At 39.2% G+C, this 26,273-nt stretch overlaps 1 protein-coding gene across 19 annotated transcripts in view; it reads right to left on the reverse strand.

The window, feature by feature from the left end:
• Window positions 1–26,273, reverse strand: part of HNRNPC (heterogeneous nuclear ribonucleoprotein C) — a 58,985-nt gene that overhangs the window by 12,896 nt on the left and 19,816 nt on the right. For 10 of the 19 annotated variants that reach the window (XM_054448234.1, XM_054448236.2, XM_063651394.1 and 7 more), the window contains 3 exons: window positions 10,684–10,960; window positions 7,693–7,768; window positions 7,017–7,064 (listed from right to left, as the gene is read on the reverse strand). In XM_054448234.1, coding sequence (XP_054304209.1) covers window positions 7,017–7,064; window positions 7,693–7,768; window positions 10,684–10,924 — 365 coding nt within the window. In that variant the 5' untranslated portion in view covers window positions 10,925–10,960. Of the gene's footprint in view, window positions 1–7,016; window positions 7,065–7,653; window positions 7,769–10,683; window positions 10,961–26,273 lie in introns of all 19 variants that reach the window. The other 9 variants (XM_054448219.1, XM_063651390.1, XM_063651387.1 and 6 more) reach the window with 1 other exon arrangement.

Genomic DNA, 26,273 nt, shown 5'->3' on the forward strand with positions numbered 1-26,273 from the left:
TCTCCTACAAAGAAATATCTCCCACCTACTAAACGAGTCTAGGACACAATATGAAACTAATCTAAAAGGAATGCTAAGAAATAAATATTTAGCAAAATTTAAGCCCAGCCAGATGCTGTAGCTCAGCCCATAATCCCAGCACTTTTGGAGGCCAAGGTGGACACATCGCTTGAGCTCAGGAGTTCGAGATCGCCTGGGCAACATGACAAAACCTAATCTCTACTAAAAATACAAAAATAGCCAGACATGGTGGCACGTGCTTGTAGTCCCAGCTACTCGGGAGGCTGAGGCAGGAGAATTGCTTGAACCCAGGAGGCAGAGGTTGCAGTGAGCCATGAAGTGCCACTGCACTCGAGCCTGGGCAAGAGAGCCACATCAGGTCTCAAAAAACAAAAACAAAAAAGACTAATAACTGATTTATTCCGGAAGTGTACACTAATCTATGTCACCATCTAAAATCCTTCTGGCACCTGTATGTATGATACACAGGTTCCCAAAAGAAAGATATAACTAACAGTGGAGCTGTGAGCAAATCCAAAACTTCCAAGCCCAGTGTGCCCTCTCCACCTAAAATGACACCTCTCAGAGTCATCTGTTAGCTTTTCAAAGTAGCCTAGAAGTCTCCTGCTCTCTGAAACACATGCCTTTCAATGCAGAATGTCCCCAGTTTTCAAACTTCAAATAACCTAAGTATTTTGGCACTCTCTCCCTTCATACATATATATAAACAAACCCATCTCTCAGGTACAGTGTTACTCAAAAACATCTGAAAAATAGAAAAGGAGGTCAAAGTGTCTGCTAATCTAAACTCAGTAAGATGAAGGTTCTCCTTCAACCCATATTGTTAATCCAAAGCCTCAGGCTTTGTGTGCCCAGAACAAAATTAGGGCTATTAACTATTAATAGTTGAAGAAATGATGGTTTGACGGTTCTGTCTTGAATTTCAATGGTTTCATTTCAACTAATTTTCTCTCTCTACCAAGATACATTCCTAGAAAAGTCAGGTAGAATAAAACCAGCAGCAAAACTGCTTGTCTCCTCGAAATTCTGACAGCACAAAATCTGTGAAACCTCCCTTCATGTAACCACTAATGGCATAATCTATCATCTAGTCACAAAGATAAAATCTCAGCTTTTGACTATTATTTTCCTACAAGCACCTACTTTCATACCTTTAGTCCAACCAATCACATCAAGACCAATCTACTTCAGAAATTCTCCCAACCTCCTCTCCATTCCAACATTTACAATGTTAACTTAACCATTTAACACATCTTTTTTCCTCCAGCCACAGGGCTGTTTCTAAAATATCATCTATAGGACACAATCCCAGAACATGTAATACAAAGCCCTTTACAACTAACATTCTTTACAATTTTCTTTTACAGCTGGCTGCTCGCCAAACACATCAAGTCCCCTCACAACTCAATCTTTGTTACATGTGTCATCTTTGACCTGTGAGTTCTTGAAGATCTGTCTATTTCTAATGCACCGACATATTAATATATTTAGCCATGGAGTAACAACAGCACTCTGAAAACCTCTAAGAATTTCATACTCCAGTTACTTATATACTGAATTACTAGTCATGCACCATATACAAAATGTGCTAAGTTTAAAAAGTCCTCAGAAAGACCACTGAACTAAACCAGTCTTTTTGAACCAGGTTTCTTGCTCACCAAGTGTTCACCATGTCTCCGCTGTCATAATAAAGCCTGTTATCAAACCTGCCATTTATTGGCAGTTTCTATTTCGTGTTGCCCAAAGTTCTCCAAATAAGAATTAAAGAGGCGAGGAGCGATGGCTCACATCTGTAATCCCAGCACTTTGGGAGGCCAAGGTGGGTAGATCACCTGAGGTCAGGAGTTTGAGACCAGTCTGGCCAACATGGTGAAACCCCGTCTCTACTAACAATACAAAAAAAAAAAAAAAAATTAGCCACGCATGGTGGCAGGCACCTGTAACCCCAGCTAATTGGGAGGCTGATGATGCAGAAGAATTACTTGAACCTGGGAGGTGGAGGTTGCAGTGAGCTGAGATTGTGCCACTGCACTCCAGCCTGGGCAATAGAGCAAGACTCTGTCTCAAAAAAAGGAAAAAAAAAAAAAAAAAAAAAAAAAAGAGATGAGAAGACTCAAGAAAAGAGCTGACAGTAAATTAGTCTCTGTGAAGGCTAGCAAGATGTCCCACAATGACTGAGAGTTCTTTTAATTCTAAAAGGTATCCATCCTCAGGCGTAAGAGTTACCTTTTGAGGCTGGTAGCACCAGAGGTGTTTCATCTATGTCTCTAACTGGCAAGTATCCTGATGTAGGGTCCACGAGATATGACAAAAAAGAATGACTGTCCATAAGTCAGTGATGTATCCTTTTTCAATTGTAATGTCGCATCCGTTTTCAATCAAAATGTCATTCACATACCATAAAATTCACCATTTAAAAGGGTGCCACTCCGTGGTTTTTATTAGTTCTGCAATATCACCACTATCTAATTTGAGAACAATTTCATGGGTGATCAATTATAAGGGAAAGTGGGGTTCCAATTTATTAAAATCTGAAGAAAATATATCTAGTTTATCTATATCTAGACATAGTTTTAGTATGAAAACACTGTAGTATTTGTGGCACAAATCGGAAAACACATATAGATCAAGCCTTTTATGAGAATTTTTTAAAGAATTATAAGAATAGTGCCAGGTTGGGTCAGGCGCAGTGGCTCACACCTGTAATCTCAGCACTCTGGGAGGCCAAGGTGGGTGGACCATGAAGTCAGGTCAGGAGTTTGAGACCCGTCTGGCCAACATACTGAAACCCCATGTCTACTAAAAATAGAAAAAATCAGCTGGGTGTGGTGGTGTGCACCTGTAATCCCCAGCTACTCGGGAGGCTGAGGCAGGAGAAACGCGAGAACCTGGAAGGCGGAGGTTGCAGTGAACCGAGATATGCACCATCGCACTCCAGCCCGGGAGACAGCACGAGACTTTTCAAAAAAAAAAAAAAAAAAGAATAGTACCAGGGTAGCCGTTGACGAACATCAATTTCATGTATATGCCAGCCTACCTAAGGACTTACAGATCTATTTTTAGAGTACTTCCCAATCTAGCTTAAAAGACTCTTCAACAACTATGGCTTTGAATACTTGTGCATTCCCAACATTGTGATAAAAATTCACTTTTATTACAACACCTATTGCAAAACAAAACCAGCGCCTTCAAATGAATATTAAAAGAGGGCCAGGCGCAGTGGTTCACACATGTCATCTCAGCACTTTGCCTGGCCAAGGCAGGAAGATCCCTTGAGCTCAGGAGGGTGGACCACCTGAGGTCAAGAGGTCAAAACCGGACTGGCCGACGTGGACAAACACTGTCTCTACTGAAAATACAAAAATTAGTTGTCTGTGGTGGTGCACACCTGTAATCCCAACTACCTGGGAGACTGAAGCAGGAGAGTCGCTTGAACCCAGGAGGAAGCAGAGGCTGCAGTAAGCCAAGACCAACCCACTGCACTCCAGCCTGAGTGCCAGAAAAGACTCCGTCTCAAAAAAAAAAAGGGGGGGGGGACAGTGATTTTGACTCCGATTTACGTATGAAGACCCAGAGCTTTCACTCAGAGCCAATTTCCCATCTACTTTTATTAAACAATTTCACAGTCAATGCAGTATCGCTATGTTACCATTTAGAATAAAAATCTGAACCTTATGATAATGAATCTTCAGAATGACTTCTTAGAAGATATTAATACCATTTTTCTAAGTTATTATTCCACCAGGTCATACCCAAACTATTTCCCAGGTCCAAATTGACCTAACATTTTCCAAACCAGCAAAAAACTCCTGTATCTGCCCCTCTCCCCACTAACCAAACACTCCTCCTCCTTTCATCTTCATTAACATCTATCATATAAGACACAGACTCAATTCCTCAATTCTCCAACCCAATTTGAGTAAGTTCCCATCATGCGGACACCTAAAATTCATTTTCCCAAAGATCTCAGTACTCTAAAAGTCAGCTCTTTGCCAGCTATTAACCTAGTTGCTCCGCTAGTTATCAGTAATCATTATCTACTGGCTGACGTTAGAACAACAGAAGACATTACTTTTCACTGACAATAATATGCAGCAATATATCAGACAATAACTACTAGTATCAGCTGGTACAAAAATGATTGCAGTTTTGCTTTTTACCGTTCAAAGAAATGTCAAAAACGGAATTACTTTTGCTCAAACCTAATATATTGTTGTCTATTGAAAAACTGAAAGGCCACCAATTTAAGACCCGATTGCATTGGTAAGAAGTGTGAAGATATTTCTGCAAACGTGATTTCTTTAGATTCTCTGCAGTATATCTCTCATTGTCTCAACTAATGTTTTCCAAATTCCCTGCTCAAATTTTCAAATTTCCCCATTCACAACGTGCCTTGCCAAGAAAAGACTTTTTAATGACAACTATTTTCAGGAAGACTGTCACTGTATACTGCTAAAACTTGATACACTCATAAAAAACATCAACTAAGAGTCCATGACATCCCTGAAATTATACCAACAAAAGTGTGAGTTACTAAACTGGTCTGAATTGAGCCATGACAAAGAAATAGGATAATAATACACAGAAACACAACTACGTCCTTAATCTTTTATTAATGATTCTCAACTCTGACTGGACAAAAGAACGCATAGAAAGCACTGAAAAATATACTAGTACTTAAGAAAGTCTGCATAAGACCAGTTGTGTAAGAATCCCTATAGGAGAAGTTGGCATGAGTATATTTTAAATGTGGTCAAGCAATTACCATGTACAGGAAGGGTAAAAGGGCAGATGCTTTAGACAAACTCACTGGGTTTCAGTGCCTTCAAGACATCTGACCAATAATTAACCCATCTATGCCTAATGTTCCATTACTGGAATGCTAGGCTTGTCGGAGTTATTTATATCCTACTGCGTTAGGTCATTACCAAGGTCTGATTGCAAAAATTCAAAAAATTGCAATCTCAGGAATAAATGAGTGAAGTTCACTAGTAAAGAAATGTCCTGATTTATTTTCAACTGGAAGTTCTGCATTGATTTTTATTTTATTTTTTGAGAAGGAGTCTCACTCTGTCACCCAGGATGAAGTGCAGTGGCGCGATCTCAACTCACTGAAACCTCCACCTCCCGGGATCAAGTGATTCTCCTACATCATCCTCCTGAGTAGCTAGGACTACAGGCGTGCGCCACCACGCCCAGCTATTTTTGTATTTTTTAGTAGTGACGGGGTTCCACCATATTGCCCAGGCTGGTCTTGAACTCCTGACCTTGTGATCCACCTGCCTTGGCCTCACAAAGTGCTGAGATTACAGGTGTGAGCCACCGTGCCTGGCCGATTTTTATTTTTTAAGAATTTCAAAAATTTCAACAAAAATAAAAATAAAGAATTACAAAACTCCTTAGTTTTCAAAATGTTCACACATAACTGTAAAAATCTGAGGAGACGGCCGGGCATGGTGGCTCACACCTGTAATCCCAGCACTCTGAGAGGCCAAGACGAGTAGATCACCTCAGTTCAGGAGTTCGAGACCAGCCTGGCCAACATGGTGAAACCCAGCCTCTACTAAAAATACAAAAATTAGCCGGGAGTGGTGGTGCATGCCTGTAACCCCAGCTACTTGGGAGGCTGAGGCAGGAGAATTGCTTCAACCAAGGAGGCAGACGTTGCGGTGAGCCAAAATCACGCCACTTCACTCCAGGTCTGGTGATGAGAGCAAGATTCCATCTTTAAAAAAAAAAAAAAAAAAAAATCAGGCCAGGCGCGGTGGCTCACGCCTGTAATCCCAGCACTTTGGGAGGCCAAGACGGGCGGATCACAAGGTCAGGAGATAGAGACCATCCTGGCTAACACGGTGAAACCCCATCTCTACTAAAAAATACAAAAAAATTAGCCGGGCATGGTGGCAGGCGCCTGTATTCCCAGCTACTCGGGAGGCTGAGGCAGGAGAATGGCGTGAACCCGGGAGGCGCAGCTTGCAGTGAGCCGAGATCGCGCCACTGCACTCCAGCCTGGGTGACAGAGCAAGACTCTGTCTCAAAAAAAAATAATAATAATAATCTGAGGAAACTGCTAATGTCAAATCAAAAAAACATTTTGATGATGCATTAAGGATGCTCAACCACATCATCTTATTATGGCATTGAAGGCCCTTTACAATCTGGATTTGAATTCTTTTTCGGGCCTTACTCTTCTGGCCTTTTAATGACTACGTACCATATGCTATGAGGTTATTTTTCAAACAGAAAGTCTATATATACTTTCATGTCTGACACTTTCAGTGCATACTTTATGGTATTTAATGGCTGACTTGATTCCTTTACAACTCCCATGCATGACTGATTAACTCAGTTCAAATATTAAGCATTCCCCAATCAGTAATTTTTATTCCAAAATCAGACCAAATTGTTGTTATATACAGTAATAACATTAAAATATTAATGATGGGAATGCTGGCATTCTAAGACAAATAGTATATAAAGTAATATGCTTTATATATTGCATGTTTAAAGTGTATTGCATACAATAGTTTGCTCCATATACTTACATACACTGCATGAGTTTGAACGCGAAAAGCCAAATACGTCTAACATTTCCTTCATGTTAACTGAGACTGATGTTATCAGAATGTCAATGTGATAACACTCTTAAGCACATCATCCTATTTCCTGTTAAGTATTGCTATCAATAGATTTTCTAAATCTATTACCCAAAGCCACCCATAACCCAGTCCCTAGTCACCACACTCAGCGAATTTTTTTGTATTTTTAGTAGAAACGGGTTTCACCACGTTAGCCAGGCATTACGAAATAATGCATTAAAATCAGTATCACCCTACCTAATGATCTACTTGATGATTTAGAAAAAGGTGTTTTTTGTTTTGGAGGGAAGAGAATATGTTTGAAAACATCTTTGATGTTCATCACCACAAACTAGAAAAAGAAAATGGTTCTCACTAAATAGCTGTTTAGTAGAAATACAAAACATTTTAACATACCTATCATAATAGTCCCGTTGAAAGTCATAGTCCAAGTCAAAAGAGGAGCTGAAAAATAAATACCGAAAAGGGTTAATTTGGAAATGTTGCTACTAATTCACGACATCAGGTGAGGGGAGAACCATGCCATATAAACCACAACAAATAGATCAACAAGATTAGCACTGAATGATCCCCAATCATTCATACAATAAATCACTCAATTCCAATCACCTTAGACCGCTGGAAATGTAGTGGTCAAATTGGTAATTCAGGTTAAAATTCGCTAAGATTTCCATATATGACATAGCTAAACTAAACACTGAAAAACAGAATGGTAAACTAAACATTCTTATACCACACTTCTTCCCTCTCTTACTCTCTAGTGTCTTAGAAGCTCAACGATCCTGTAGAAGTATTTCAGGTTATCCTATAAATATCAAACTACTCTTTAATATCAATAGCAAAAACCTCAGGGATTTTTAATTCTCTAGAAATTTTCTCTAGGGCAAAAAAGAGACATATTAACACAAAAATAATAAAACCTTATTTATACACAGATAAAACACAGTACACTTAACCCTCCCCACATCCAGAAAACAGAAAGAAGATGCCCACTGATGGACACAATGCAGTTATAAATAATAAAGTTCCGGACCTGAGTAGAGGGGACGGAGAAGGGTGTTCTGTTACTGACCCGTACATCTCCGCTGCAGATCGTTTCACACCTGCTTTTCCTCGGTTCACTTTTGGCTCTGCAGCCAGGTTAATATCTGAAAAACAAAAGCAAAAATGTTAATGACAACTTTGTATCTGGGTAAAACAAACTACAAAGTTTATTTTTTTTATTTTTGAGACATAGTTTCGCTTTGTCGCCCAGGCTGGAGTGCAGTGGTGCCATCTCAGCTCACTGAAACCTCTACCTCCCGGTTCAAGCGATTCTCCTGCCTCAGCCTCGAGAGTAACTGTGACTACAGGCGGGCACCACCATGCCCAGCTAATACAAACTACAAAGTTTAGTAAATCACACAGACACATAAATTAGAAAATTTGGAACAAAACAACTCATCTTTCCTTAAGACATGGTCTCACTGTCATACAAGCTGGAGTGCAGTGATGCAATAATGGCTCAATACAGCCTAGACCTCCGAAGCTCAGGTGATCCTCCCACCCAAGTAGCAGCGACCACCATGCCTGGTTAATTTTTCTATTTTTTGCAGGGACGAACTCTTGGGGTCAAGTGATCTGCCTTGACCTCCCAAAGTGCTGGAATCACAGACGTGAGCTATCATGCTCAGCTTCATCTCTCCTTTTAATATTAAAAAGGCCCACAAATTTTTACAAGGCTAAGACTTCATCTTCCGTTTCTTTGTAGTCTGTTCTGTACCATTCAAGTGTTCCTGAGACGTAACATTAAGTCTGTCTGTGGTACTCTCCACCCTCAGATACCACTTTAACTCAACTCTCCCCATTCAAGGTACTGACTGTTCACTCAGTTACTATTACAAGAGAAAACTATCGCTGGTTGCCTTTCCAAGAATGGTTCAGTTCATTCCGAATTATTACAAATATATTAGAACGAAATATATTAAAATATATGCCAATTCACAAATTAACATAGTGAAGTGTGACAACCTCAAATCATCCTCAAAGGCAACTTCAGATTTTCCTTATAAAGTAAGAATTAGCTGTACTGCACGTAAAATATCCTGTGTTAATGACTCTTTCTGAATAATTCATCAATTGCTTAAACAACCTTTACACACACCAAAAAAATAAAAGAGCAAAGGGAAACAACCCTAGTTTTCAAATACAGTTTGTAACACGTATGCCCAGCTACCTACCCTGCCACCCACTGCCTACCAAGCAAGAATTTATCTTCTCCTTGTTCTAAAAAGCCCATGTCAGAAAGCCAAAAACTCTCCAAAATTCAGTTTACCTTCCCAGTCGTGCTAAAGCACTCAGTCAACAGTAACTCCATTTTCATATATACTGCTTTTATTAAAATGAGCTTCATTTTAATATACAAATGCCCCAAAATATACAAATTCCAAATTCCACCTCAAACCATTAACTAGATGAGTGTGGGTATTTTTTTAGACAGAGTCTTGCCCCGTTACCCAGGCTGGAGTGCAATCACAGCTCACTGTAACCTCTGCCTCCTGGGTTCAAGCAATTCTCCTGCCTCAGCCTCCTGAGCGGCTGGGATTACCGGTACCCAGAACCATGGCCTGCTAATTTTTTGTATTTTTAATAGAGATGGCTTTTCACGGTGTTAGCCAGGATGGTCTCCATCTCCTGACCTCGTGATCTGCCCAACTCAGGCCTCCCAAAGTGCTGGAATTACAGGCATGAGCCACCGAACCTGGCCAAATGTGGATATCTTAAACTTAATCTTTTTTTATCTTCCCTTTTTATACAAAAGGAGCTCATCAAATGACCAACTGAAAACTGACTGAGGCCAGGTCCAGGGGCTCACGCCTGTAATCCCAGCACTTTGGGAGGCCGAAGCGGGAGGATCACCTGAGGTCAAGAGTTGAAGACCAGCCTGGCCAACATGGTGAAACCTCATCTCTACTAAAAAATACAAAAATTAGCCAGGTGTGGTGGCACATGCCTGTAGTACCAGCTACTCGGGAGGCTGAAACAGGACAATCGCTTGAACCCGGGAGGCTGAGGTTACAATTAGCCAAGACTGCACCACTGCACACAAGCCTGGGCGACAGAGCTGGACTCTGTCTCAAAAAAAAAGGATTGAATATATTGTCTATTTGCTGAACACCATTACATGAATAACCTTCAGGTTTTGGTACATTAACCTCATTTACAATTCTGACTTTGAAACCATATGAAGTGTTTCAAAACTAAAGATAGAATTAAATTTCTGAAAAAGCAATCCAGTAAGATGTAAAAACAATGAAATAGACCCAAATTATGTATCTGGTTGGTTACATAATATTATCAAAGAATTGTTTCACGTAACTCTAACCTACCATGCTTTGAGTCAATATACATAGTAGAATGTATACAAAGAATAAACCAAATCACAAATATAAAATTAAAAATAATCATCTTAACTTTGTAAAAACAAAGGTAAGATTATTTTGAAACTGAGGCATAAAGTACACATAAAATGAGAAGTTAAAACGGACATCTAGTACAACTAATCAAATAAACATGTGGACACTGGATTCTGGCTTGAATAAACCAAATCACAGGTAATAAGTACTCTGAGGTGTCATTACATTTTAAAAGACAAGAAAATCTAAGACTGAGCCAAACTGCAGTCGGCCCAACGGATGGAGTGAAACCCCAATGAGGAGACAAGCAGTCAACAACACTAGAGGGCTCCTCCACTCTGCTGTGGGCAGGACACAACCATTTAGGAAACGTTTTACATTGTGAAGTGTCATTCCCAGCTCCCCCTACTCACGATTTCCAAATGAGAGTTGTCCTAGCTCTACTACACAAAATGGTACAATGAAGAATATCCTTTACTGAGCCAATTATAACTATAAGCCTAACGTATTTTTATTAGGCTGAACAGTCCCAATATCCAGAATATCTCAGGCTGTCAGTTTTACAGACATAAAAAAAACAAACAAACAACAAAAAAAAAAACATGAATTGAAAAACTCAGGCCTGAATTAGATCATCAATGAAAAAATTCACTTAACGAAGACCTTACCTAAAACCTGGCCAGCAATCATTCTGCCATCCTCTCCTGCTACAGCAGCCCGGGCATTTCTCTCATTAACATATTGAACGAAGGCAAAGCCCTTATGAACAGAGCAGCCCACAATTTTGCCATACTTCGAAAAGATTGCCTCCACATCAGATTTCTTGACCACAAGAGTGTTGAGATTCCCAATGAATACACGGGAGTTCATGGAGCGAGGATCTGTCTTGTTGGTAACGTTGCTGGCCATTGTGTTTGATGGTAAGGTTTCTCACAAAGCCGAAAACTGTAAAGCAAAAAAAAGTATACAGGTGAACAGATGCTAAAAACAATATTCCTTGATAAAACATTCTCCACTCTCACTCTGAATCACTGTTACCTGCCCAGAGTATCAGGCAACTTAAAGGGACTCACAGCATTAAGTATGTATTTGCTAATAATTTCAGAGACTCCAGCCTCTGAATATACTCTAGAAACTCAACTTCTTCCTCTTCATTCTATTTCAGCAGCACTAAACTCTAAATTCTCAGGAAAAAAAAAATTCTCCCTGGCAGATCATTGGCAATATAATTTCCTTGGACATAATTCCAAGTGGCCCTCCTCTAAGTACTCAAGCAAATTAGAATTGCCTAAATTCTCTGACACCAGTTTCTGCTGTTTTTCACATTACAGGTCATGCTAACTATTCCCTGCCATCAATAATCTTGATTCACGCTGCTTTTATTGAGTTTCACAGGTTCTGTATATATACACACAGCATAGCAAACGTCAAATTCTGTCCCAAGCCGTTCATTAGCTAGATTAATATGGATAGTTTACACTTACCCATTAAGTATAATTTTCTTCAAAAGGCAATAAATAGAATCAATTCATTTACACTGGAAACACCTATTTCCAGATACTTTTATCTGAAGTATGCTTTAGATACATAAGTATCAATACCATCTTTTTACAGACTGCAATGACTCCAAGGCTACTTTTTATATAACCTAAAATATAGGACATTTAATAATATCGGATGGTGATGATGATAAAACTAGCCAGTGGAACATGGCATGAATCAAATTAAGGATTGGGGAATTAAAGAAAAATACACAACTTTTCACGCATTATTTAAAACCAAAAATTATCTGTCTTTATGTATGTGATGGAGGCTCAATTCTATCATAACAATACGGAGATTCACAATACCATCTCAGGTCCTATATAAGCAAAAATGTTTTATTTCATTCTTTTAGCATTTTGTTTCCTGCCTCTTCCCACTCCAACCCCCAATCCTGAACAAGATTTAAAAACATTCAGATTTCCCCTTCATCCCTTTGAAAGGTACTGATGAATCTCAAAAGATTCCAGTATTTGTTATCCTTCCAATCCTCAAGTGAATCATGACAAACTAGTTCTCACGGATGATGTAAAAAAAGTCTAATGTATACATATATGTACATAAAAACAGGTAGTATAACACCATTTCATATATACATGACTCCTATCATTCTGATGCTTAATACAGTCATTTAACAGGCAGTACTGATTTAAAAGCTCAAACAAAACTTCACTTCCTTCCAAATCTTTCTGAAATTCAAAAGTCTGTCTTTGTTACTTTCTAAAGTATATCTTTACAAAAAGTTCTTAATATTTTAACACTAAGCAATAAAAATTAACAAACAGTAGCCATTGAAATCCACCAACAGCCTTTCAGCTATTAAGTATGCCAGAAAGTCCGATACTAAAAAGAGGAATTAAAACAAAAATCTGCATTGAGGCCTAACTGGTTTCAGATACTACTGCTGGTTATTAAGATTTCCTATTATTACAAGTGGAAGTATAATCTGGTTTTAAGCAACTATTTTTCAAAAATAGGTTTATCAACAGAAAATATAATCTCCATAGGTTTAATGAGAAGAAATTACCAGGGGTGAGGGGCTCTGTAAGCCAACGCAGAATACTGAACATAAGGGAAAAAACCCATCAAATCACAGTCCAATGTTCCAAATGGACATTTGCAAAAAAAAAAAAAGATGTGATTGAAAGGGGTACCCTTTGGAATCACAGACAGAAATGGATTTAAATGACCATTTTCTCAATTTTCACAAGTCTCAGTACATAGCTAGTACTAATCAAGATGCACGGAATTCATACTCCACAGCATTTTTCATGTGTATCAGGGCTTAATTCTCTCAAAGATCCACACAGGAAAAACTCTGTAGAAAAGCATCCAGGCATACAAGTAAAAGGATGCTAGCAATGGTTGTTATCTCTGAGTTTAAGGATATGATTTCTCATTTTCTTTATGGTCTGGTTATTAAATTTGCTACAAAAATCATGAACTACTTATTTTAAAAATACAATCCCAACTTCCAAAGGTTGCCTAAAATTAATAAAATATCATACTTACTATAAGGATTTAAATTCAAGATGGGGGCAACAGTAAAGACAGATGTACTCACAAATACTGATTAATTCCACTCTTAGCAACGTGTCCTCCTAAGGAATGAACAGTCACTACAAATTCATTCATTCATTTTGGGAGTCAAATATTTACTAACCATGTGCTGAGTACCACGTTCCGGGGAAAATCCAGGGAACAAATAGTAACAAAGACCGTCCTGAGAGCTTCCTTAAATTCTAGCGGTATTGCTATTTCAAATTTTATGGAAGAGGTACATTTCCTGAAGTTTTAGAAATAACCAAATGATGTCAAGTCACGCTTCATCCTACTTCAAAATTTTAAGGTATCATACAGGCGAAATTTCCATAAAGGGAGGACGGTACTGTAACACAAACTACTGGAAAAGAACTGGGATTCTTGGAAGCAGGCAGCAAGAGCAGAGTAGTTTTTGAATCTCTGACTCCCAAAAGAAGACTCAAGATGGCAAAATCACTATCCTACAGACAGCATTTAAATCAAAATTCCAAAGTGCAAGGCAGTAAAGGCAAGCCAGCATATATGGTTTCACTGACTGTGGGAGAAATAAAATATAAGGAACTTGGAGAATAAAAGACTTAGAAATACAAGAATACCAAAATAACCAGCAGTTTTTTATCGAAAAGCAAGAGGAACGAAATTTTAGAAAAGCAGTTAAAACTTGGAAGGTTTACCTGCTCCAATAGTGGGTGAGCACAAGGGACTTCAATAAAAATGTGTGAAGGTGCAAGAACAGCTGCGTCCCTTAAGTCTCGTAAGTAAACAAACCCTATGTGGTTGATTCCACTGCCAATCCCCCTTCCTCTCACCAAAAGGTAACAACCATTCTGACTTTACTAGCACTTTCTTACTTTTAAAATAATTCTAATGCCTAAATGTATAACTGTAGACATTCCAGTCTTCCCAGAAAAATAAACATGATGCATTTAAGGCATTTTTGTAGATAAGTTCCGCTTCTATTGCATTAGGTTAAAATTTATCTGTTTTAAGAATCCAGGGTATTATTGACCTGTGGTTTCCCAGTCTGTATTTTCCAGAATTGATACTCTCATTACAATTCCACATATTCTTCTGTAACTCCTGAAAGCAGCAGCTGGGACCAAAGGCTTACTCAGCCTCATCTGCAATATTTTGTCAAGACTACCTTGTCCTACAAGTGGCAATACCTTTTTGTGGTGTTATTGATGCTTAAACAATACCATTTCTCTCTAGGTAGTATGGTGTGGTTTCTCAAGCACCACTTTTAACATGTTACGCAGACTGTTGTTAGAAATCCTAAGAACAGTCCCTCAGTTCTTCCACGTAACGGGTTGCCAGCATCCTTTTATAGTAGTAAAATAGTTTTGATAAGTAAAACAAACTCCTTGATCACATTTTTTTTTCTATTTTTTTGAGTTGGAGTTTCACTCTTGTTGCCAAGGATGGAGTGCCACGGTGCAATCTTGGCTCACTGCAACCTACGCCTCCCGGTTTCAAGTGATTCTCCTGCCTCAGCCTCCCCAGTAGCTGGGATTACAGGCATGCGCCACCAAGCCCGGCTAATTTTGTATTTTTAGCAGAGACCAGGATTCTCCATGTTGGTCAGGGTAATCCTGAACTCCTGACCTCAGGTGATCCGCCTGCCTCGGCCTCCCAAAGTGCGGGGATTACAGGTGAAAGCCACTGCGCCCGGCCCTGATCCCATTTTCTTGCCTTGTTACTCCCTTTACATCTGGAAGGTGTAAAAACCACTTGTAGAATGAAAAGGTCTACTTTTGCTTCTTGCCTTATACAGATCTAAATTACTTGGTCATATTCTATATGAATTTTTATAAGAGTATCTAACAACAACTCAATATTAATAAATGTCCAGCAATAAGTCTTTTAAAAATACAACTTCAAGTGATGTGCAAATTATAATTTGCGTCAAAAAGACAGTATCTGAAAACGTACAATACATAGGAAACACAAATGAACTACATAAAAATCATTTAAGAACGGACAGTACAGAAACACATCAAAATATCTTAAAATGTTCTGCGGGTACTCTGCTTGTGATTAATCTTTACAATCATTTTCACAGTTTCTCTGTATTTCCCAAATTCACTACAATGTACATACAAGCTTGGAATTTTTGTAGGAAAAACTCATTTAAGCCAAACAAATATTTTTTAAAACAGAAAATCCATTTGGTAGAAATTTTAAAAGGTTAATCACATTAGTAATAATAATCCAAGTCTTAATGCACCTGTATATACTGAAACATTTTGAGGTCGATGCCCCTCATCATCATATTTCCCCTCTTCTAGTTGAAGGCGTCTAGAATTTTTCTTTTTTTAATGCAAGCTAACCCAGGGATCCTACTCTATCACCATTTACTAGTATGTAATAGTCGAATAATGCTGTTAGATAATAAAGTGGGACTAATTTACATGAACTAGATTTAACATTAAGAAATCTGGGGCTGGGTGCAGTGGCTCAGGCTTGTAATCCCAGCACTTTGGGAGGGCGAGGCATACAGCTCATGAGGTCAAGAGATCAAGACCATCCTGGCCAACATGGTGAAACCCCAACTCTACTAAAAATACAAAAATTAGCCAGGCATGGTGGTGCATGCCTGTAGTCCCAGCTACTTGGGAGGCTGAGGCAGGAGAACCACTTGAACCCAGGAGGTGGAGGTACCACTGAGTCGAGATTGCGCCACTGCACTCCAGCCTAGGCGACAGAGGGAGACCTCGTCTCAACAACAAAAAAAACCAAAACCTGAAATCTTGATGGAGAATAACATTTCCAATTCATGAATCTACAGTTCACATATTCCAAGCCAGGTAAGGTGGCTCACACCTGTAATCCCAGCACTTTGGGAGACTGAGGCAGGCGGTTCACATGAGGTCAGGAGTTCAAGGCCACTCTGGCCAACATGGTGAAACCCCATCTCTACTAAAAATACAAAGATCAGCCATGCGTGGTGGCCTGCACCTGTAGTCCCAGCTACTCGGGAGGCTGAGACAGGAGAATCGCTTGGACATGGGAGGAGGTTGCAGTGAGCCGAGATCGTGCTAATGCAGTCCAGCCTAGGCAACAGAAGGAGACACTGTCTCAAAAACAAACATACAGTTCAAATATTCCAGCTTCCATTATTTGTAAATCAGAAGGTTAAATACTTCAAAAGTGAAGCAGTAGTCTAGTCACATTTCCAGCCAGGCACTTTGGGAGGCCAAGGCAGGTAGATCATGAGGTCAGAACGAGACAGTATCCTAGCTAACATGGTGAAACACCATCTCTACTAAAACTATGAAAATAATTAGCGGGGTAAGGTGGCATGCACCTGTAGTCCCAGCTATTCGGGAGGCTGAGGCAGGAAAATTGCTTGAACCTGGGAGGCGGAGGTGCAGTCAGCAGAGATAGCGCCACTGCACTCCAGCCTGGGCAACTGAGCAAGACTACATCCCAAAAAAAAAAAAAAAAAAAAAAAAACCCACAACAAAAAAAACCTAAACTAACCCCTGCATTCAATTCAAATTAAATGCCAATTCTATATACTAAATATGCTATATATGTAAAATTTCCCTTCTTTGCAGAATTTCGAAGACAAAAGTGACACTAGATGGCAGCAATGAGTTGTCAATTTTCTAAAAGGTTTACTAAATCTTCTGTATTCCAAAGTTTTCAGTCATTCACAATTTCTTAAGTTTCTGAATACTCTTTGGATACTATAAATTCCTCTGCATACTTGGATAATCATCATTTGATCTAAGTTGTTGAACACACTTCTAGTCTTATTTTGCCTATTTAGGTCCGGCTACCCTATCCCACATTACTCTGTCTGGTCACCATTTTTGTACCCTGCTTCCCTATGGATCTTATTGCTTTCAACTACTTCCCTCTGGCCTCTTCAGAGGCCAACAATGCCTGGAAAAATATGTGCATTTTAATTTGCTGAACTGCCAAGAATCATTCATTAGCTCATTTAATCAAAAACAGTATCCCAAGGCAAACACTGTGAGAGTAATCTCTGAGAAAACAGTAGTACCTGGTGATATTACTAAGACATTTTCAGCCTATGAAGAAACAAAGTTGGCTACTTTTAGAAAACATTATGCTAACTGCTATGTTTAAGTATTAGAACTAAGAATACCTAAGACCTTGTACAGCATGGGGGAAAATGAATAATTCAATAAAGGGTACTACTAGGTAGCCATCTTTTTCAAAAATTGGAACCAACCTCACTCTAAATCCTAACATAAATACAAATCATGTAAAAAAAACTGCATACGCAAAGGCCAAAACCCAAATGAAATAAAACAATTTTCAAAAGGAAGAGTAACAAATTTAAAAATGGCAGGAAATGGATCATAAATATAATAATAATATATAAGAAGAAGGTGTGGGGCCAGGCAAGGTGGCTCACGCCTGTAATCCCAGCACTTTGGGAGGCCAAGACAGGAAGATCATGAGGTCAAGAGGTCGAAACCAGACTGGTCAACATAGCGAAACCCCATCTCTACAAAAAATATTAAAAATTAGCCGGGCGTGATGTCAAGCACCCGTAATTCCAGCTACTCTGGAGACTGAGCCAGAAGAATCGCTTGAACCCAAGAGGCGGAGGTTGCAGTGAGCCTAGATCATGCCACTGCACTCCTGTCTGGTTGACAGTGCAAGACTCCATCTCAAAAAGATGTTAAGACACATTATTTAACGTTTATTTACATTGGTGAGGATTACACCAATTTAACATATGAGAGTACCGTCAATGTATGCTAAAAGCACCAGGTAAAACTTGGTGAGTGGAGTACCAGGATTTGCAAACAGATTACTCTCTATAATTACATAGGGGGAAAATGTACCTTTACAACGAAGACCTGGAGGTCTCAACCTAAACTAAGGGATCATAATTAGAAAGTTGTAGGACAACCTAACATTGCATGCCTCCTGATGTGACACACTTAAACACGCATTATCACCTACGCATTATTCTCAGCAAGCTATCTTTCTTGAATCTATATATGGGGGAAACAATCAGACAATTTCAAGTTTGTGGAAAATCACAATACAACTGGTTTGGACATCTCAAAAAACAAAAACTAGGGGCACCTTTTTCTAGATTAAAAAAGCAGTGCCGGCACGGCCAATGTGGTGAAACCCCAACTCTACTAACAATACAAAGATAAGCTGGGTGTGGTGGCACATACCTGTAGTCCCAGCTACTTGGGAGGCTGAGACAGAATTGCTTGAACTGTAGAGGTGGAGGCTGCAATGAGCTGAGATCAAGCCACCTCACTGTCTCAAAAAAAGGGGGAGGTTCGGGGGGGGGGGCAGTGTGTGAATTCTGATTGAATACTAGACTGGGGAAAAGAGACATTTTTATCTAGATAATTTTACTATGAATTGTTTAATTACTGAATTGATGTTCATTATTGTTTTGATAATATTTTGGTGGCATATATTTCCTTTAATCTTAGGAGATGCAGCCACATGGAAGCTCCTAACTTCAGTGCGTATCATGTTTGCTGAAGTATCATGTCAACAAACTTTGAAATCATTCAGGAGAAAAGTGTAGAGAGCAAACATGGCAGTTGCTATCCGAAGAGTGGGGCTTACACAGGAATGGCTTATTCTATGTATGTATATATTGTGTTCAAAAGTTTTCTTAAGATGCTATATATAGCAGATTCAAAATTGATATATAGCAGATCGCACACTTCATCAAATTTCCAAAAACGATATATACCAGATTGCACACTTCACCAAATTTCCAAAGATTACATCTTTTTTTCTGTCAAATCTGTTTATGTAACAATGATCATGCAATGAAGTGAAGGAAAAGAAACTGGCATTTCCATTGTTTTAACTAAGTAAACCAGTACATGTTTTGTAGGCTCATATGAAAATTCTCAATAAAAAGTATCAAGCAATGGGACGGCAGGTCCCTATATCTGTATTCAGTAAGCAAGTGAGGATATTCAATTTCAAGTACTCCCATGTTTGCTTGGAACTGAAAATGTCATCTTTTATATAAATCTGTGACAAAAGATACTTGACAGCCATTCAACAAAAACGTGGTAGAATACTTACTGACTGGAAAACAAACATCTGCCACGTAGAGGTTCTAACACAACAATAATTACATATTAGTAAAATATACATATATATACCTGTAGCTACATAAGACAGAGTACAAGAACAAAACATAAAAATGTTGATGGTGGCTACCTCTGAGTACTGATGACATAAGTAAATGAGTAAATACTATTTTTATCTGCATGTTTTCTGCAAGTTTTTGTTTGTTTGTTTTTTTTTTTTAAGACGAAGCTTAGCTCTTGTTGCACAGGCTGGATTGAAATGTTGCGATCCTGGCTCACTGTAACCTCTGCCTTCCGAGTAGCTGGGATTACAGGCGCCCGCCACCACGTCCGGATAATTTTTTGTATTTTTAGTAGAGACGGGGTTTCACCATGTTGACCATGGCTGGTCTCCAACTCCTGACCTCAGGTGATCCGCCGACCTCCACGTTCCGAAAGTGCAGAGATTATAGGCGTGAGCCACCACGCCTGACCGCAAGTTCTCTCTATAAAGCACTTTTATAATCAAAATTGTTTCCTATCAATGTATGAATGAGTGATGTAATGCAACAAATAAAAAATTAAGGTCTTAAAACATCTCAATGTAAAAAACTAATTCATGTAGTTTAATTTCCCCCGAGGTCCCTCAAAAGATGATAAAAATTCCATTTAAGGTATCCTTTCTCACTTACCAATGGTGGAGCTTTTGAATTGCCAAAGTCAGAGAACTCACAATCTAATGATACACAATTCTAAATCACAGTTGACTCTTAATTCTTCCCTTAGCTCTATTCTTGGAATTACATTCATCAGTAAACCAATTATTAATCACACATTGCTTAATGACAGGGAAATGCGTGAGAATTGTATCATTATGCAATTTTGTCACTGTGTTAATGTCATAAGAGTGTACTTACCCAATACCAAGCTAGATAGTGTAGCCTACCAAACACCTAGCCTGTATCATATAGCCTATTGCTCCCGGACTACAAACCTGCATAGCATGCACAGTACTGAACACTATAAGAAGTTCTAACAGGCCGGGAACGGTGGTTCACGCCTGTAATCACAACACGGAGTTTGAGACCAACCAGACCAATATGGTGAAACCCAGTCTCTACTAAAATAACAAAAAATTAGCCAGGCATGGTGGCATGCGCCTGTAGTCCCAGCTACTCAGGAGGCTGAGGCAGGAGAATCGCTTGAATCTTGGAGGCAGACATTGCACTGAGCCAAGATCACACCACTGCACTACAGCCTGGGAGACAGAGCGAGACTCCATCTCAAAAAAAAAAAAAAGCAAAAGAGAAAACAAGGGCTGAGTCTAAGTTCTAACACAATGTTATTTGTGTACTTCAAAAAAGAAAAGGTACAGTAAAAATACAGTATAAAAGATTTCAAAAACGGTATACCTATATAAAGCACTTACCATGAATGGAGCTTTTAGGACTGAACGTTGCTTTTGGTGACTGTACTGAGTGAGTGGTGGGTTTGATGCCCTAAGACATTACCATACACTACTGTAGACTTTATAAACATGGTACACTTAAAGCTACACTAAGTTTGTAAAACAAATTTTTCTTTTCTTTAATATACTAACCTTATTTAGTTTACTGTAATTTTTTTTACTTTGAAAAAACTAAGACATAAACATTAGCCTAAGCCTATAGGTGTTCAGGATCAGCAAGATGTCACTAGGCAACAGAAATTTTTCAGCTCCATTATAATCTCTTTTACTTTTTAGTTTTTTTTGAGGAGTCTCCCTCTGTCACCAAGGCTGGAGTGCAGTGGCACAATCTTGGTTCCCTACAACCTCCACTTCCCAGGTTCAAGCGATTTTCCCACCTCAGCCTCCTGAGTAGCTGGGAACACAGATGTGCACCACCATGCCTGGCTACGGGGTTTCACCATGTTGGCCAGGCTGCTCTCAAATTCCTGACCTGAGGTGATCTGCTTGCCTCGGCCTCCCAAATTGCTGGGATTACAGGCATGAACCACCACACCTGGCCTGCTCCATTATAATCTTAAGGGGCCATAATATATGTGGTCTGTCATTCACCAAAACATCTATGCAGCACATGGCTCTATATTTTTCTTTGACAAAACATTTCATTCAAACTCTTCCCCATCCTAGCCATCTATGAAAATAAATGATGCCTTATAGGCTGGGCACGGTGGCTCATGCCTATAATGCCAGCACTTTGTAAGGCTGAGGCTGGTGGATCACGAGGTCAAGAGATCAAGACCATACTGGCTAACATGGTGAAACCCCGTCTCTACTAAAAATACAAAAACAAAAAAATTAGCCGGGCGTGTTGGCGGGTGCCTGTAGTCCCAGCTACTTGGGAGGCTGAGGCAGGAAAATGGCATGAACCCGGGAGGCAGAGCTTGCAGTGAGCTGGAGATTGCGCCACTGCACTCCAGCCTGGGAGACAGAGTGAGACTGTCTCAAAAAAAAAAAAAAAAAATGAAATGTTGTCTTATAACAAAAGTTAGTCTGCCAATTTCCCTTTAACACAGTACTCCAAATTTTGAGTTCCCTTGGAAAAGAAAGGAATATTCTGGATGCTCTCCAGATGCTACTTTGGCACTGTCAACACATACAGAATCAATTACAACTGACCCTTGAACAATATGGGTTTATACATAGACTTTCTTCAGCCTAAACCACCCAAGACAATAAGACCAAGCCTTCATCTTCCCCTCAGCCTACTCAATGTGAGGACAATGAAGAAGACATTTGTGATGATTTACTTCTACTTAACAAAGTCAATGTATCTTCTGCTCCTTAATAATTTTTTCTTTTCACTAACTCACTTTCTTCTAAGAATACAGTATATAATATGTAATATACCGAATCTGTGGTTAATTGTTTATCAGTAAGGCTTCTACTCAGCAGCTCATCAGTAGTTTTTGGAGAGTTCAAAGTAATACATGGATTTTTTATTTTTGAGGGGGGTGCTGGCAGCTGGTGCCTTAACACCCCTTGTGTTAAGGGTCAACTGTAAATATAAGAATCCTTATTTATCAATGTAATCCGAACGTCTATGTTTTGACAACTCTTTTGTTGGACTTTTTATTAAGTACAGGGCTTAGCAGTTCATATTTTATCCTCTTCTACCTAGTTCATAATCACTAAAGATCACATATAACTCCAGCGTTAAGAAAATTTCAGCCTTTGATTTTGCTGTAAAGTATAAACAACCCCTCTCAATTATGTATCCTTCACTGATAGGACATAACCTCATGAGTCTCATCATTACCCAATTTTCCTTCAATACAAAAGTTTTTCGTGATATATTTCAATTTTTGAACAATAATAATTAGTAAAGTCAATCTCAAATGAGAAGCTGTCCTGCATTATTTTTTGTACCCTGAAAAGTTATACTCTGGTTTAGTTTTCTATTTTTTGTACCCTGAAAAGTTACACTCTGGTTTAGTTTTTAGTACAACTGAGTAAGTATGTTTAAAAATATAAATCAAAATTTTAGGTAACTCAAACTTCCAAAATGAAGTAAACTGAAAGTGGATACAAAAATACCTATCCTTGGCTGGGTGTGGTGGCTCACACCTGTAATCCCAGCACTTTGGGAGGTTGAGGCCAGTGGATCACTTGAGGACAGGAGTTCAAGACCAGCTTGGCCAACATGGTGAAACCCCATCCCTACTAAAAATACAAAAAAAAAAAAAAAAAAATTAGCCAAGCATGGTGGCAAGCGCCAGTAATGCCAGCTACTTGGGAGGCTGCGGCATGAGAAAGAATCGCCAGAACATGGGAGGCGGAGGTTGCAGTGAGCCAAGATCACGCCACTGCACTCCACCCAGGGCGATGGAGTAAGACTACATCACAAAAAAAAAAAAAAAAAAAAAAGCCTGTATCCTCACAAAGTCAAGCCATGTCCACTATGACCGAACCTTAAAATGAGGTCACATTTTAAATAGAGTATAAACAAAAAACTTTTGGAGGCTGAGGTGGGAGACTGCTTGAGCCCAGGAGTTAGAGACCAGCCTGACCAACAACGTAGCAAGACCTTATCTCCACCAAAATTTAAAATAAAATAACGCCCAGCTAACTTTCTTGCACTTTTAGTACAGACGGGGTTTCGCCATGTTGCCCAAACTGCTCTCAAATGCCTGGTTTCAAGTATCTCCGCACCTCAGCCTTCAAAAGTTTGGGATTACAGGCATGAGCCACTGCAACCAGCCTAGACACACGTGGTTTCAAGATCAACAACTTGCTAGTGGCATGCACTTTCTTTGGGAAGTCAATCTCTTTGAAAATCAGGTTCCTTATCTGTAAAATAAGTATCATTGATAGTATTTGTCTCACAGGATAGGAATGAAGCATAAATGAAACAAGGTACACGAAACACTGGAAATGATGGTACCTGGCACATATCAAGTGCTGCTGCTACTACTGTTATCATTTACTGTTATTGGTACATACCAACAAAAAATGGCCCAAGGACACAAACAAGTGACTAACAATACTAAAAGTATATGAAGATTAAAAAGATTAACACTACCAAGGAAATATAAATTAAACCCAGTACCATGTTTCACCTACGAAACAAGCAAACAATTACAGTATCTACTGCAGGCAACGGTCAAAATCAATGGTCCGTGTGAACTCATACTGCATTTCCAGAAAATGGGATTACTTCATCAAAAGTTTTAAAACTTATTAAAACTCAGTAATTTTACCTTTGAGAATTCACCTGAAAGAAACAATGGTGTGGACACATTAACAGTGAAAAAGTAGAAAACAAGTGCCTGACAATGAATGAGCACAAATTATTTCAGTGCACCAATCCAATGGAATACAATGTAAATGACACGTGACATTGACGTGGAGAAGCATAACCAAAGTATGTACAAGTTATCTAGAAGATTACATACCAAGGTGACATCTAAGGATGGGATGGGGTTTTGAGTTTTTTAAATTTTTCTCAACTTTTCACTAATAATACATAATGCTTTTGTAATTTTTCTTTCTGCAAAGATAGCAAAATGCTACCCTGAAACTTAGTCATCATGATATACAGATAACTGAGTCAGGAAAGCTCTTCTGCAAAACCCTAAGCAAAAATTGGGCCCTTCTCTTCCTCAAGAGCAATTCAGAACTAAACAGAATCAAGGAATTGGGGCTGGGCGCAGTGGCTCACGCCTGTAATCCTGCCAGCACTTTGGGAGACTGAGGCAGGTGGATCACCAGAGGTCAGGAGTTTGAGATCAGCCTGACCAACATGGTGAAACTCCGTCTCTACTAAAAATACAAAAAAAAAAAAAAAAAAAAAAAATTAGCCAGGTGTGGTGGCACGTGTCTGTAATCCCAGCTACTTGGGAGGCTGAGGCTAGAGAATTGCTTGAACCGGGAAGCAGACATTGCAGTGAGCCTAGATCTCGCCACTGCACTCCAGCCTGGACAACAAGAGCGAAAACTGTGTCTCCAACAAAAAAAAAAAAAAAAAAAGAATCAAGGAATTGGGTACCTCTAGATTCACTGAACATTGTATTACATATTTTGGGGTCTATTAGCCATTGGAAGTCCCAAGATACATAGAAATTTCTCTCTACATTCTCAACCTTCACATTTAACTGTGCCATCATTAAAGTGTTGTAGGGTGTTACGACATAAAAGTCCATCATACTCTAACCTAGAGTAATTTGTTTTGAAAACACTTTTTAAAGAAAAGGTTCCAGAATCTGTAAGTATCCAACAAACATCAGGAATATTTTAAAGAATGCTTGACCTAGGTTAAGATTTAATGTTTCAAAATGACTTCAGTAAGATCAATATATCTTTACTGAGAACTGAAGCATCAAGAGAATATGCAATATGCAAAAATAATAAAACACAGGAAGGTCTTATTTGTAATATAACTGATAATCTATGTGAATGAAAATAACAGCATGGTTAGTATGTCTACCTGTATACTACATCCATTAAAAAATACAAAAATTAGCTGGGGGTGGTGGCGCACACCTGTAGTCCAGGCTACTCGGGAGGCCGAGGCAGGGGAATCGCTGTAACCCAGGAGACAGAGGCTGCAGTGAGCCAAGATAGCACCACTGCACTCCAGCCGGGGCAAAGGAGCGAGACTCCACTTCAAAAAAAAAAAAAAAAAAAAAAAAAAAAGAAATGCACATTTAAATACTTAGGGGTCTTTTGTCTTCAGCCAGCAATTTCCTTGCAAATGGTTCAGCAAAAAACTAAAATGAAACATGGCAATCCTGGTGGAAGGTATATTAAGAATTCATTAGACTGTTCTGTATGTTTACATATTTTCCTTAAAACGCTGAAAAAAAAAATTGTCATAACTATGACAGATCTACCTTGATTTGCAAGGTATTTTGAATGTTAATCTCAGCTTTTATAACCAAGAATGGTTATATTACGCCAAGATATAATATGATCTGCATTAAGAGTTCAGATAATTCAAAGCACGTATCTCAGAATAGCATATGTATTTCCAGCCTGCCAGCTTCGAAATTTTTAATTCTATTTTGTAATTTAGAAGTCATTATTTCAAATTTTGCAAATAAAATGTCATGTTTTATATTGTATTATTTCCAATGTAAATTAAATGTGGCTACACTGTAGTCTTCAACATTCGCCATAAACATCAAAAACCACTCCTGCCAAAAAATCCACCAAAATTTGTAATTCCCAATCAAAGTAATAAAAAAGGAGTGAAAAGTGTTCTAGATTTGTTCTTTACAATGCGCATATCGGTACTACTGGGGTAGGGTGAGACTCTTCCTAGGTAGCTCCCAGATGGTGATGATGCTATGCTGGAGCACAGGCTATTTTCTGAATAGAAAGGGCCAACATTCATTCTCAAGACTTCATTTCCGGCCGGGCTCGGGGGCTCACGCCTGTAATCCCAGCACTCTGGGAGGCTGAGGCGGGTGGATCACGAGGTCAGGAGATCGAGACCATCCTGGCTAACATGGCGAAACTCCGTCTCTACTAAAAATACAAAAAATTAGTCGGGCATGGTGGAGGGCGCCTGTAGTCCCGGCTACTCGGGAGGCTGAGGCAGGAGAATGGCGGGAACCCGGAAGGCAGAGCTTGCACTGAGTGGAGATCGCGCCACTGCACTCCAGCCTGGGCGACAGTGAGAGACTCC

This window comes from Pongo pygmaeus, chromosome 15 (assembly GCF_028885625.2).
Source record: "Pongo pygmaeus isolate AG05252 chromosome 15, NHGRI_mPonPyg2-v2.0_pri, whole genome shotgun sequence".
In the NCBI taxonomy this organism is placed as follows: Eukaryota; Metazoa; Chordata; class Mammalia; order Primates; family Hominidae; genus Pongo; species Pongo pygmaeus.